At 36.5% G+C, this 14,562-nt stretch overlaps 1 protein-coding gene across 3 annotated transcripts in view; it reads right to left on the reverse strand.

Moving 5' to 3' along the window:
* MSRB3 (methionine sulfoxide reductase B3) overlaps positions 1-14,562 on the reverse strand; it is a 178,899-nt gene that overhangs the window by 114,520 nt on the left and 49,817 nt on the right. For all 3 annotated transcript variants that reach the window (XM_035002215.1, XM_035002217.1, XM_035002216.1), the window contains 2 exons: positions 3,702-3,810; positions 1,983-2,060 (listed from right to left, as the gene is read on the reverse strand). In XM_035002215.1, the coding sequence (XP_034858106.1) occupies positions 1,983-2,060; positions 3,702-3,810 (187 nt within the window). The remainder of the gene's footprint in view (positions 1-1,982; positions 2,061-3,701; positions 3,811-14,562) is intronic.

A 14,562-nucleotide genomic window follows, 5' to 3' on the forward strand; every position in this document is an offset into this window, starting at 1 on the left:
TTTCAATATTTTTTTACCGGTTCAATATTTTTCAATATTTTTTTTTGGCTTTGCTTTCCTGGGTTTCCCCTTCAGGAGTAATGCATTCTTGAACTGTCATTTTGCTTGATGCCTTAGAGATTTTATCCCAGGATAATAAATCATAGTAGGATTTGGAATGAGTGAAAAGGTATGACATCTTCTGTAAACAGGATAATGATAGAGGAGATAGGAAGAAAGAGGTGAGCGACCACAGACTCTCTCAGACACATCAGTGTCAGGGAAGCATACATATAGAAGCTGAGGACCAGAAAATTGATTCCCTCAAAACTGCCCATGCCCCGTGGCCCCTGGAAAGTCTTGATGGACCCCCAAGGTACAGTTTCTCCATTCTGAAGACAGCAGCACTGGACCAATGAACGAATGAAATCTACAATAAAGGCTAAAGCATTTCCACCACTAAAATTGACAAGAAACCAAGGAACGAAAAGCATACAATTTAAAAATGGGGGGGGGGATAGAATAAAAATATTAAACCATATTCCTTAGAAACTTAGAAAATAAAAGCTTTCCCTATAAGAATGCTGCAGGAAATTGACACAATATCACCTCAAATATGAAACTCCCTGAATCTCACCAGTACCTATGTTTAAACAAAGGTCTTGCTTTTTAGTATTTGTCACTCAAAATCTCACATGGGTTAAATCCTTCATTTACAGTGGTTCTGTTTCTTATTTAAAACAATAAGTTTTCCTTAGATCCACTACTTTTCTGAATCACGTGATGGGGAAAGAGATGGAGAATCTTAAACAAAAGGCAAAGGGGATGTGGCCAATTTTTTCCATTTGGGATATTAACAAGTTTAACATGGCTCAGCAACTATCTTAAGTGTTATATCAACTATTATGACACAAGCTAAAAGTGTTGAAATATAAGGACGTGTGTTTTCTGAGAGGAAATGGGTGACAATTTGAAGGGCTGGTTTTTTTTAACATGAAGAATAAATACATAAGAATTCAGAACAGATTCTCAACCAACACTAATGTGCAATAAGGTTTATGCAAGTTAAGAAAGGTTTTAAACTTCTAAAAAATTTCAAGGAAACTACGGTTTCCCGTTATTTCTGGAAAATCTGTAAATGCTAGTGTTTTAAAAGGGAAACATTTATGGAGAGATATTAAGTATGTTTCACATGCTACATGTATCAGATTCTTGTTTGTTCATTTCCCCTTAGAAATTTGTAATTCTGCTTTAAATAAATGACATTTACTCTCAATTAAGGCTTCTGTCTTTTCATTCCCCTAAATATGCATCCCCATGGGAAGTACAGGGCTTCCAGGATTTTTCTACACCTAGATAAGTAAATTTTGGTAAAGACTTTCCTTTCCCGAATAAGATCCATAATCTACACTGTCTGAATTGACTATTTTGGTGAAAAAGTCTATATACTGCTTGTTTTATAGTACACTATTGGGATCCTTAAAATAAAGGTAATTTGCTTACATATGTGTAACTATCAGTTATAATACCCATGCTACTTTCAATACTATTGCACTTCCTTGCAGAAATATGAATAATCAACTTGGTAGATATTATTCAATCTGAAGGATGCACATGAAGAACTTTTACTATGGCCCAATAAATGAATTTAGGGCCATCACTTGATAAACGAAAAATCAATAAATACATTAACATTTCTATGCCCACCAAAATCTCTCTCATAGCTCTTCTAAGCACCATGGTTAATTATGATGAGCAAGTTAACGTCAGGTATTTCAAAGATCCAAACAGTGCAAAGTTAGCCAGTCTACCAAACTGGTAATTTATCATGAAAGTCAATAATTACTTTTGTGGAGAGAAAATAGAAATAATAGAAATAAGAAAATTTAGTAGCATAAAGATTCTTTTTTTTTAGTAGTATAAAGATTCTAAAGTGAATGAGCAATAACTAGTTTGTTGCCATCTGTGATATTTCCATATCCCTGGGTTTTTAACATACTTACTTGAACAACGGAGTTCCACAAACAACACATTTATATATTCCAGGATCTTTGTGATGTGTATATTCTCCTTCAAAGGCACTGATAAACAAAAAACAGAGCATTAAAAAAATTAAAGTTAGTATTATTTCTTATAGAATGTATTTGCTTAAAATATACTTTTCTATTAAATACTCCAAGGGCTTTTTGTCCTAAGAGGAGAACAGACCAAACATTTGGAAATCTGAACATTACTAATATATTTCAAATCTATATAATAAAATGTGCGTATAACTACTCCAAACTAGGGCAGGTTAAAAAAAAAAAGATCAAGCCACCTAATTATGTAATGCTTAGAAAAAAATTTTTCCTATTCAAAAAAAAAAAAACAAAACAAAATCCTTGTAATTCAGATTTGCAGGGGGGAAAAAAAAAACCATTACTACATAAGATTTCTGCGTACTCTACAGTGTCCAAGAGTGTATACCCAAAAATGCAGAAGGGTCCAAGACTTCAAGCGGAAGGAGGCTTATTTTTTGGTTTGAAAAGGAATATTGCAGCTTTAAGGGAATATTTTTCTAAGTTAACAATCTTAAAGGCTAGGAGGTCATTCAGCTAATACAAATCAGCTGTGCTAGCCCAACAAAAAGTCTATGTGCTCTGCAGCTTGTTTTTATTATTCTTTCACCCTCTTTATGAGGTCCAATTTTTTTATAAACAGAATTTTTAAGAATGACCTAATCTCTAGTTGTTTGTGTGCATTAAATCATTTTGCTAGTCATGTACCCAACAGGACGGGTAGAGGTCCTCCTGGGCTGAGGCTGAAGGCCACCACCGGCTCACTGTGTGGTGAGAGTAGACGTTGTCAGAGATTCAATGTTCGGTAAATTCGGTAAACAGTATATACTGCGACAGGAGGAGAGTGTTGCCTATTAACAAGGCCCCCATGTGTGGTAAAGAACTCTTTCAGTTCATGAATGAAAACAAGAAGTTACATCATTAATAAATTTGGATCAGAGGTAAGTTACAGCCTCATGCCAGCCCCCATGGTATAAATTAAACAGCAAAATGGTTGGACCGTGGCAGGTTACCTTTGAGCTGGAATCAGCTGAGAGAGACTTTATTCACTAAAAACGTCTTGGAAGTGAACAAACTCTTTTTTCAGGACTTAGGGCGAACCTCCAAGGACCAAAGCCATGTGAGGGCAGTTATTGAAAATTTTTGACATTCCGACCACAAATGAGCCAATAAATACTTTCTCCACATGCGCTTCAAAAAGAAATTGGAGTGGGGTCCAAAGGAACTAAATTATGCTCCCTTCTTTTTGCAGCCAAAACGTCTATACTTACAATGGCCACCTTCAAAATTTCAGCATCCTGGCACAGCGCCATGTCCCTCATGGTTTTGCTTACTGTGATGTCTTCCCCAAAAATGTACCTAAATCGCGATTACTTCCACACATTTTGTAGTAAACTAAAAACAGGCCCTTAATAAAAGCCTTGTGATTTTACATAAGATAGAGTGTTCATTAAATGGGGGAAAGAATAAATAAAACTTAGTCTTAACCTAAACAATACCATTTTCAACCTTTTCAAGGATACTAATTTGTAGATTTTAGCAAATAAGTGTAGAATTCTTTAAATTAAATGGCAAGGGAAAGGATTCAGAGCCGTGGGGGATGGGAGGGGGTAGGAAGGCAAAGAAAACTAGTTCTTAATGACTTTTTCTTACAGCTCATCTTACCTTTCGGTCCCTTTCTCCTGAGTGACATGGTACTGCAGGGGTGTTAGTCGCTTCCTTAGTTCCTGCTGGGAGAAGACCACCTTACAGTTCTTTTTATCCCTACATGACCCTGGAAAGAGAGAGGATATGGGAGAAGGAGTCTTTTTAGTTTGAATCCTAAATACTTGCTTTGGCTGGCCGCCACCGCCCAGCTTCTGCAGTCACTTGTCAACCACTAGACCAGTCCCTGATGCACCAAACCTATCTGAACTGCAGCTGACTAGTTCTCTCAGTTTGAAGAGAATCTTTCTCAAGATACAGGAGCTCCCACTGGAGCACTGACAAGGTGCCACAGCCAAAGATGCCAACATGGGATGGGAACAACTCACTGAACATTCCCAAAGATGGTAGCACATCCTCTATGTCTCCTAACACCAGGAAATCCTTTTCTTCAAAGAAATTCAAAAAGCATAACCCTGTTTATAAACATTTACACTGTATGTGTATAAGATGATGGGCATATTATGCTAAGTAATAATTCCCCATTCAATAATTTTGCAACTTAGCAGAATAGCTTGACACCACCATTCCGTTTCTATTCTGGGCCATTTAAATGGCAGCCAATTTTTTTAAACCCTAAAGATGCATTTTTCCATAACTAGGAATTTGTCCTTCTCTGTGATTCTGTCAGCCACTTCACTAGGTTCTGTAGAGTCCTTAAAAACAAATGTCTTTAAAGACTGTATCTTACAATGTTAAACAGGCAGCAAGAAAGGCTTTAATAGACTCCAGAAGAAGGTTTTATACTAATGTAGATTCAATAAGTTCCAAAGAAAAGGTGAGAAAAATAGGGGCAGGGGGAAGACAAAGAGAAGAAGTAAAGGGAATGTGATTTTACTTAGAGACCTACAGTCTTCTTTTGCAAAGTATATCTAGGAAGACTTCACTGATTAAGTGTATTCAAATGGCGAAATAATTTTAATGTGATTGTAATAACAATGGCAGCTTTTATTTCAACCTATACAGACTGCAGTAAAATGTTCAGACAACACCTGTTTATACGTGGTATTTTATTTTACCTACGCAAATGATTGAAAAGAAATATAACTCCGAGACAGGGCAACCCTTACTCACTGCAGTAAAATTGCCTTTTTTTTTTTTTTTTTTTTTGCCATTCATCACAGTGGGAAAGGGGCCTGCAGTTGGCCCTAGGTGCAAAAATCTCTTACCACGTTTTGAAATTACTAAAAGAAAGCTTGCTTCATCCCCTGAATACTAAACTCAACTTCCTCTGAAATGAAAAGAACTCTGATTAAAATAGAAATGCTCCCTGTGTCTTTTACTGTTAAGTCACCTGATGTCACAGTATGTGAGGTCACTGAAATGAAACCAGGAAAAAAAATGACTAACCGGTTCCCCTGATTGTGGGATTGAAGAAGCGTATCAGCTTCCAGGATCAGGGCCACCAAGATAGAGCGGCTGATTCTCGATGAGAAAATACAGAGTCAGGAAGATAGCTAACCAGAGCCAAATAGAAAGCCGCACCTTGCTGCAGGCCTGTGGGCTGTCAAACAGCGCCTCTCCTGACCTTCCACAGAGCGGACGGGCATATCGCTGATGGTGTGTGGCTCTCTCATCTCAGTGGAACCCATATTACACTAGGCTTTCTCCAAACACCTACTACTTACACTTTTAATCTTTTCCGAGGGGCAGATGAGAAATGTTTGTCCTGTCAGAGCAAGCCTCTCCAGAGCCTGAACGCAGAACTGCTCTTTGTTACCTCTCAGTTGACTGTCATAACCGAGTTCCTGCTCCGTCCACTGTAGGCTTCTTAAAAGCTATCTTTTTGTTTTTATTTCTCGATTAGTTGGGAGGGTTGTATCTCTGTTGATTTTGCCCAAAAAGATTCATTAATTGCCAATTTAACGCGACAGAATCTCCGAGTTAAAAGTATTCTTTCCCCTGGCATGGATAATTAAAACCTGTACAATTAGAATTAAACGATTCTGTCCAAAATATTTTTGTTGATCTATGTTCATTCATACAAAAAGACCAATTGTGTTCCCAAAGTTGAGAGAACTAAGCTACCCATCTGTATGTCATTTAGCATAAGAGAAGCAACTGCAGGTTTAAATTACACGGTATTGGGTTGCAATTTCCTAACATTGGATGCTTTTCTGCTTTTTTACCTTGAGTCATTTACTAAGGAGTGTTCATAAAAAGTAGCTTAAAGCACAGATGCTTGCAAATCGTTTAGGCAAAGATGTTTCTCTCTTTTTCATTCTCCCTCTCTCAAAAATCTCTCTTTTCTGAAGAAAGAGAATAAAATTGTTGGTCAGTATTGACGAACCACGTTAAGTATTTGTACAGAGAGAAAAGGTAAAATTGAAAACATCTGATTGAAGTAAATATGACAAACATAAAAGCTTTCCTGGTGAATGAAGGGTATTGAGGAGACTTTATTTCATAGATTAGAAATTACTTTTGATCTAAACATTCTTAAAAACAGATTGTTTTTCCACCACGAACCATCTCATTAACTGTGCTACAGAGACCTCGTTTTCATGGCAAGCTTTGAAAGAGTGCTGTGCTCTTTTGTCAGACTCCGTCTTATCTGGGAGGGGGATAAAGATTTCAGTCCAGCTTTCTTTGTTTGTCTTTCAAGAACCACTAAAGCAGTATTCACACAAATTTTGTAGGAATGTGCCCTATGTCAGAGCCTACAAATTATTTGGTTTTGGTGCACTTAAAGGTCATCTTCCAAATTAGCAAAATTTTCCTATATCCTGGCTTTTCAACCTTAAATATAAATATTGTTTCCTACCTCTAAGTGAGGTGTTTTTTTTTTTTCTTTAAGAAATGCTAGTGCTTATTAAAAGTTGTCGAACTTTGTACATTTTTCTTCTCTGGTTATACCATATTCTCAAATAATTAGGCTTTTAAAGTGTACCTAATAGCAAAAGGAAGTATATGTAGACTAGAAACAACTATTGTGATTTTATATTAAACAACCCAGTGAGCAGTTAGTCGGATTTTAATAAATTTCTTGCCACATAGTTTAATAATATACTTCCTGGACAACTGAAAGTTATACTATTACATTAGCTCTTCTAGCGTCATAACCCAAAACTGACATATATAAACACAGAAAGGCTTCTCTTTTGTCTCTGATTTCCCTTCTCCCTCTCAGACTCACTTTTCTAAAGTTATATGGTGCCACTGTTAATTTTGAAGAAATAATTTCATTTTGAAATTCTAGAATAATTCACTGGATGGTTTCCCTTCGCTATCTTCACTTAGGAGCTGTAATTTTCTTATTACACAGGGTAATTTAACATTAGTATTATATGACATCTGTTCAACGACCTCTAAATTGGCTTAGAAGTATGTTAGGGAAAGATTTTTCCCTTTATTTAAATGTTTAATAGAGTGCTTCGAAGGCACAAGTGAGTGTGTGTGTGGATACGTGCAACGCAAAGTATGTTTGAGAGAGTGATATGCCCCCTTGGTATCTCATAACACCAGTCTCTACAGAGTAACTTTGGTATAGATAAGATCCATCTTGAACCCCATCCAAGAGTATTTATTTACTGAAATATGCCTAAAGTCTCTTTTTATATTGACGCTTGTTCCATTGAGGCTTGCTTCCTCAAAGCCAGTATTATCTTGAAGCTCCAATGGAAAGCTCTTGCTCTAAGTAGAAACAGACTGACAGCAAGAGTTCATGTTCTGGCTCTGCCTGCTTCCCAGTCATGTGACCTGAGGCAAGTTAGCCTCTCTGACCATGTACGGACAGGTCAGCTCGAAAGATCACAGCAAATCACAAAGATCTAAGTGATCTCAGCAAACACTGTCTGAATAAATGCACTATCACACTATCATTCTGATTACAGTAAACTCTGAAGTTAAAAGTGTAGTTTCAAAGGTAGCCTGGTTAACTATTTCATTGTGCTGCAGTATCCTATTGGTAATCATTTTTCTATAATAATTCCCTTAGGGCAGTATTTTTCTCACAAATTATCTTTTAAAATGATTAAAATAAGAATTAAAAGAAAACTAAAATTTGAGTATTTAACTATGTGCTAGGCACATTTCTAGGCATTTTTACATAACCATGTTTAATCCTCTCAATAATTCTAGGAGGTAGACATCATGCTCATTCTACAGATACAGAAGCTGAGGCTAGGAGAGGTTGTACAATAACTTCCTAAGGACAAACAGTAAATAGATATATCAACTCAAACCCAGGGCTATCTGACTGTAAAGCCCATAGTCATTATATATTCTGAGGACAAATTATGCTAGAGCTTTCTTCTTTCTTCTTAAATTATGCAATAACTTTTAGCTCAAGAACTATTGCTAATGGGGCGCCTGGGTGGCTCAGTCGTTAAGCGTCTGCCTTCGGCTCAGGTCATGTTCCCAGGGTCCTGGGATCGAGCCCTGCATCGGGCTCTCTGCTCCGCGGGAAGTCTGCTTCTCCCTCTCCCACTCCCACTGCTTGTGTTCCCTCTCTCACTGTCTCTATCAAATAAATAAATAAAATCTTAAAAAAAAAAAAGAACTATTGCTAACAACTTAAGATAATAAAGGAGAAGAGTAATAATCGCCACAGTACATCCAGAAAAATGAATACATTTGTCTGCTGGCCAATGTCTGTTTTCCCTGTGTTCATTCCTTCAACAGAGGGTCAGTGACAAGGTTCAAATGGGATTCTCACAAAGTCTATAAAACGTTGAAAGGCTTTTTAACTTCCTGTTAAGAAGTAAATCAGATCTGTTACCTAAGTCTTAGAACACTTTTAAGTCATAAATCTTACATTTCATTGTGAAAAATCAAAACAAAACAAGACCTAAAGATCCCATAACTTTAGTTTTGGTCCTAGGATCAGAAAAAACTGAAACTATTAAATATTTTCCCAAGATAATAAATAAATAAAAGATGACAAAACCATCTTGTTTTGCTTCGAGTTTAGTGGGTTTAAACAGTAAAATTCATGTTGAAATAGCTTGCTACTATATTTCAAAGTGGTATACTTGAATTTTCATTACCACTTTGAATTTTCATTTGGTTATTAGTCTGTCATATTGGAAAGCTGAACACTATCCAGATATGATAGTGTTAGAAATTTCTAAATAAGTGGGCATTTATAAAAGCCAAATCTAGTCCATTTTTAGAATAGCATGTAAAATATATTCCATGAACCATTTTTTCATATATGTTTGTTTGTTTTGCATTCCAGTAATTCAATAAAGGTTTGAAAAAAAAAAATGCCAAGCACGAGGAAGAAAAGCTTTCATGCCTGTAGAAGCATACCCAATTCTGATTTTTCTCTCAAAGTAGACCTACATAGGAAAAACATTCCCAAGATTAACATGCAATCTAAGATGTCATGACACTTTTGCCTCAATACTGTGGCTTCCATGAGACTAGGGTTGCAGGGCTTACTTACAGGACCATTGATCCAACATTTTTTTCTTACTGTTTTCTAAAGGCAACGAAAGTGTTGAAGGTTTACAGAGTGCCAGGTACTGTGCTAAGTGAAATATAGTCATTCATTCCTTCAAGTAATTATTGAGTACCTATTATATGCTGGCATTATTCTAAGTACTTAGGATATACAAGTAAAACAAAGATCCTGCTTTCATGGAGCTCCTGCGAAAGCAGCCGCGGTGGGGGAAGACAGAAAAAACACAATGAAGGGGCGCCTGGGTGGCTCGGTCGTTAAGCGTCTGCCTTCGGCTCAGGTCATGGTCCCAGGGTCCTGGGATTGAGCCCCGCATCAGGCTCCCTGCTCTGCGGGAAGCCTGCTTCTCCCACTCCCCCTGCTTGTGTTCCCTCTCTCACTGCCGCTCTCTGTCAAATAAATAAAATCTTTAAAAAAAAAAAACAAAACACAATGAAAATAAGTAAGTAAATTAGGTAGCCTCTTAGAAGGGAATAAGTACACCGGAAGGAAAAAGGCAAAACTGAGCAGAGCAAAGAAGATTTGGAATGCCAGAAGTTAAGGGTTGTAACCTTAAATATGGTCAAAGTAGGGCTCACTGAGAAGGCAACATTGGACAAAGCCTTGAAGCTAGAGAGGAAGTTGGTTGTACTGATATCCAAAAGAGGTGCTTTCTAAACACAGAGAGGATATGGCCAATGCAAGAGATGAGTTCACTAAGTTCACGCTCCAGTGGTAGAGACGGAGACAGGGAACTGCCACACGCGTGCCAAAACCTGAACGTGAATGGGGCAGAAAGCAACAATTTAAACATGCGAAGAATAGGTTTTTAAACCAGGAAATTTATAATTATATATCTTAGTACAGACATTGTCTGGCATTACTTTTTAACTGCCAAGAGAAATGTTAGGGAATATCTTTTTAGCAATGTTCTATCCTCAAAATAGCTCTCAGAGAGTATCTGACTGGCTGAACTTTGAACCCAGAATCAGAGGGCAGTCCCTGCTAACTTGCTCTGTGTAATTAATGTCATCCCTTTCAGACTACGGATTATCATTCCCAACCTGGAGTCACGTGTAAGAGGATACTCAATAGATGTTTTTCAGTGATAAATTTTTGATGGACCCAGAGAGCAAAATCCTTTGGCCAAATGATGTTTTTACCCTTCTGGAACAAGCCAGTCACTCTTCCCTGCAGAGTGCTCTTGTAGGTGATGTCAGGGAATATCCATAACTAAAGAAAGTTTAAAATTTGTACCTCAACCTGGTTTCCATGTTTTAAAAACATTCTTAGTTTTTACATTTACGTTCAGTTTCATTTCAATCATCCCCCAAGTCCTAAATATAACACAAAGAAAATAAAACTCCAGGTCTTAGGAACCAGAAAGCAAGACAATTGTTTCTTCCTAAACACTTTTTTTTCTTTTCTATATGTGAGAAAAATCATATCTTTGTCATAGTAATTATCCCATTTCATGATATCCCATTTCTCAGCTCCACAATTTCTCCTCTTCCAAATCTAAATCCATAACTTGATCCTGGCTGTTTTTACTTTGGTAAGTTTTTCTATTCACCATAAGACAGTTGTACAGATCGGTTTCAGTTATATTCTATTGATGTATGCACAGAGTTCTAATTAACATCAGTGGACATTAGAAGCATGCCAAGGCAACATACCATTTTAAACTTTTTGAATTAAACAAGACCATATGTTTTAGTGGAGCATAGTTGAATGATAAAATTGGTCTCTGGTTTCCATACTGAAGGTTTGAATAGATAAACTGAGAAAATACTTGCAAGCAAATTTTCCTTCCAAGTCTACATACCCAAATAAAGTCATCCCTACTCTGATAACTCCTTTCTTCTGTATACCCTTAGTACTAGTGCATTTACTCTGTGAGGTACTATTTACATGGGCTAAGATAGCATTTTGCAATTATTCTCAAATGTCTTCAGTTGTTTCCACTTTATTTTCTCAGATTATAAATTCTTTGACAACATAAACTGTTGAGCCTCATATTAACTCATACATCCTACAACTACTTATTAAACATCTACAGTGAATCAAGAACTATGATGAGCTCTGGAAAGTTAAAAACGAGTAAGTCAAGGTTCCTATCCTAGGAAAGCACATATTCTAGCAGGAATGATGTAAGAAAAGCAATCAAAACAATGTGCAGTCACATAGTAAAAGTATATGCAAAATTTTATCAATGAAACATTACATTAACATTAACATTGAAGACATTAATATTCTCAAACTTTGCCCATCTAGATTGACTAGGTCCAGTTGTAACTGGAATATGGAAAACTCACATAATTTGTGGAAAGAGCATCTATAGGCTCAGAGGGTTAGAGAAGATTCAAAGAGGGAAGAGAACTTCATCTAGAAAGCTGAGATGTAGTGTGATCAAATGTGTACAATGTCAAGACGGTAAGTATCCAGCTCTGATGAAGGGAATGCAAATGGTCTTCCATGTAAGTGATACCGGCTAACTTACCAAAGTAAGAACAGCCAGATCAAGTTATGGATTTAGATCTGGAAGAGGAGAAATTGCGGAGCTGAGAAATAAGGCAGTTTTAATATTAAGGGGAATGTGTGCAAGCATTTTCTCACTGGAAGTCAATGGGAGTACATTTATTTCCCACAACATCCAAAGCCTATTTAATATGGTTCAAAATTCTAGCCTTTAATAGTAAGTTCTTGTAAGTAGGGAGGCATGACTTTCTTGATAGGAGACGTGGAGAGGTTTACCACTACATGTATCCTGGTGAAACATTCACCTGAATGACTCTGTTAGATAGAAACCACATTTTGCATTTCTTTTACTTGTGTGCCACAAGGAAATTTTTAATTGTTGAAGTCATGTGTAGCAATAATTTTATCAACATTCTTTAAGTATCTAAAAGAACTAGAGTACTTTATCAGCTCTTCAGAATGTAATGCAAATACCAATAGCAGTGATTTTTACATTAATGTGGACCATAAAGCCTAAGTTTAGGGAAATATTTAAAATATGTCTTGATGCAAAAAGCATTTTCTTGCTTGCAAAGCATATGAGTAAAAAGAGAATTTTTAAAGGCACTGCCATCATCAAGTGACAGTAGTGGAAGAGAAAGTCACTTAACTTCAAGTCTATCTGATTGCATGTGAAATGTCTGACAAAGTTGGAGTTCCCTGTTTTTAATTTTTTTTTTTTTTTTCTAGTATGGGTCTTCACTAGAACATCATGGCCCATCCAGGGAAAGAAAAAAAAAATTAAAAGCAGACAGGCTCATTTCTATTCTACATTTCACATGCAATCAAAAAGACTTGCAAAAAATAGCTCGCTCTCCCATCCTGCCTCACCCCCTTGGGAGCACAGACTGGAGGGAAGATGAGGGATAACCACCCACAAAAAGGAAGGATAGGATCCCTCACTTAGGGATGCAGAATTTGGTTTAAATGTAACATTAAGAATACTTTACTAGAAAGAAAATAAAATTTATATTGTCTAAGAGCTCAGCTTTGTAAATTTCCAAAATTACATTATCTCCCAAATCAAATTTAAAATCTAAATTAGTTCTAAAACAATGGGCAGAAAACAAACCTGCAATTGCCACTCAATGAATAGCTAAATTTGAGTCTGTATGTTCCAGAAAAATTTGAAAGATTCTGGAGGAAAAAAAGTAAAAATTTTTACATTTTTCTTTATCACCCAGACAACTAAAGAAAAAGCATAGGGCTTCTCCTGAATTATTCAATATTTCCTTGAAAGACAGGGTACATACATATCTTGGTTACCTTTGCACTCCCAGCACCTAGCAATGTACCGGGGCAAGAGTAAGTACTAAGTAAGTATATGCTGTATTTAAATATTTATTCAACTCCCCATTTTAATTATTTGTATTTAAATTTTTTTCTGAAAAGATGTTTTCTAAATGATGCCTTTGGCTATGTTTCTTGGAATTTAATTTAAAAACTGCAACAATAGGGGTACCTGGCTGGCTCAGTTGATGGAGCATGTGACTCTTGATCTCAGGGTTGTACGTTCAAGCCCCACATTGGGTGTAGAGATTACTTAAAAAAATAAAATCTTAAAAAAAATTGCAACATTAATATTTTAAATCAGCGAAATTAAAAAAAAGAATAAATGATGATAGATTTTTTTTTCTTTGAATACTATTCTGAATCCTCTCTTGATTTCCACATTCAAATCTTCTCTTATAAGCTAGTATTCCATTAAATCTCTGGATTTAAGACTGAGAGATGACCTAATCCAGCATTCCCCAAAATGTAATTTATAAAACACTGGCTCTAATAAACAAAAAAATGCTAACAGGTTGTTCTTGGGAGGGTGGGGGGTGGGGGTGGGTAGAGGGTTGGCAAGAATAAATTTCCACAGTCAAACCATATTGGAAAAGTCAAGGTTACATGGGTTTTTTTAATGAAGATCTTCTCAGATTTTCTTAATATTGATGTGCATTATTAAATATGTGGTATTTCGACACACGATTATTTTATGCTCCACTAGAAGAGTAAAAAGAGCTGCCAATGACACAATATTTTCTCACACAACGGTTTAAACTGTGTCCTCATTACCAAGATGATAAAATGTAAAAACAGAATTTATAAAATATGGTAGTATGCAGTTTCTCAATTTGACAATGGGATCCGTTTTACAGGGTATTAATTAGTGTTCCTCAGGTTATAATTTGGGAAATGAGGAACTTCTAGTCCAAAGCTCTCATGAGTAAACCAAGGCCTAACAAAGTTACTTGACATGGTCACACACCTGGTTAATGAGAGCCAGGCTCTCTTGTCTGCCGCGTTCCTACTTTAATTTATTCATTCATTACATTTCTTTCTTGAACTCATGCTTTGTTGTGCTTTAACATGCCTATCTTTTACTAACCCATGTGCTCACAGTCCATTCCCACCCCCATGCCGCCATCCCCCACCCCTACCACTTCCTGCTAATTACATCTACACATTCCTTCAATATCCTTCAGAAGAACTGTCATTGCTTCAGATCCTATTCCAAGAACCAGTCTGCCATTCTGTGCAGAAAGAAGCACAGTGCTTCTCACTTCTTTTACTCCCTCCCACCATAGGGAAGCAAAGGAGGAAGTGTTTACGTAGAATCATAAAACCGTCAAGTATATAACTTCACCTTATAGATAACAAAATGACTCAGACCCAAAGTGGCCATCTTTCTCACCAGGATATACATTCCTCAAAAACAGAGGCCACATTATTTACAATGTGGCATTATATTGATACATAAGAGGATGCTACTTATTTACACCCATTCATTCATTCCACAAATATTTATTGAACACCTATTCTGTGACAGACAAAATTCTAGTTGCTGAGATGTAGTAGTGAACTAAAGAGGCAAAAAAAAAAAAAAAAAAAAAATCTCTGCCTTTTTGGAGCTTACTTTGCAGGAACCACGGA

Source organism: Mirounga leonina, unplaced genomic scaffold (assembly GCF_011800145.1).
Source record: "Mirounga leonina isolate KUSES-001 unplaced genomic scaffold, KU_Mleo_1.0 Mir_126, whole genome shotgun sequence".
Classification (NCBI taxonomy): Eukaryota; Metazoa; Chordata; class Mammalia; order Carnivora; family Phocidae; genus Mirounga; species Mirounga leonina.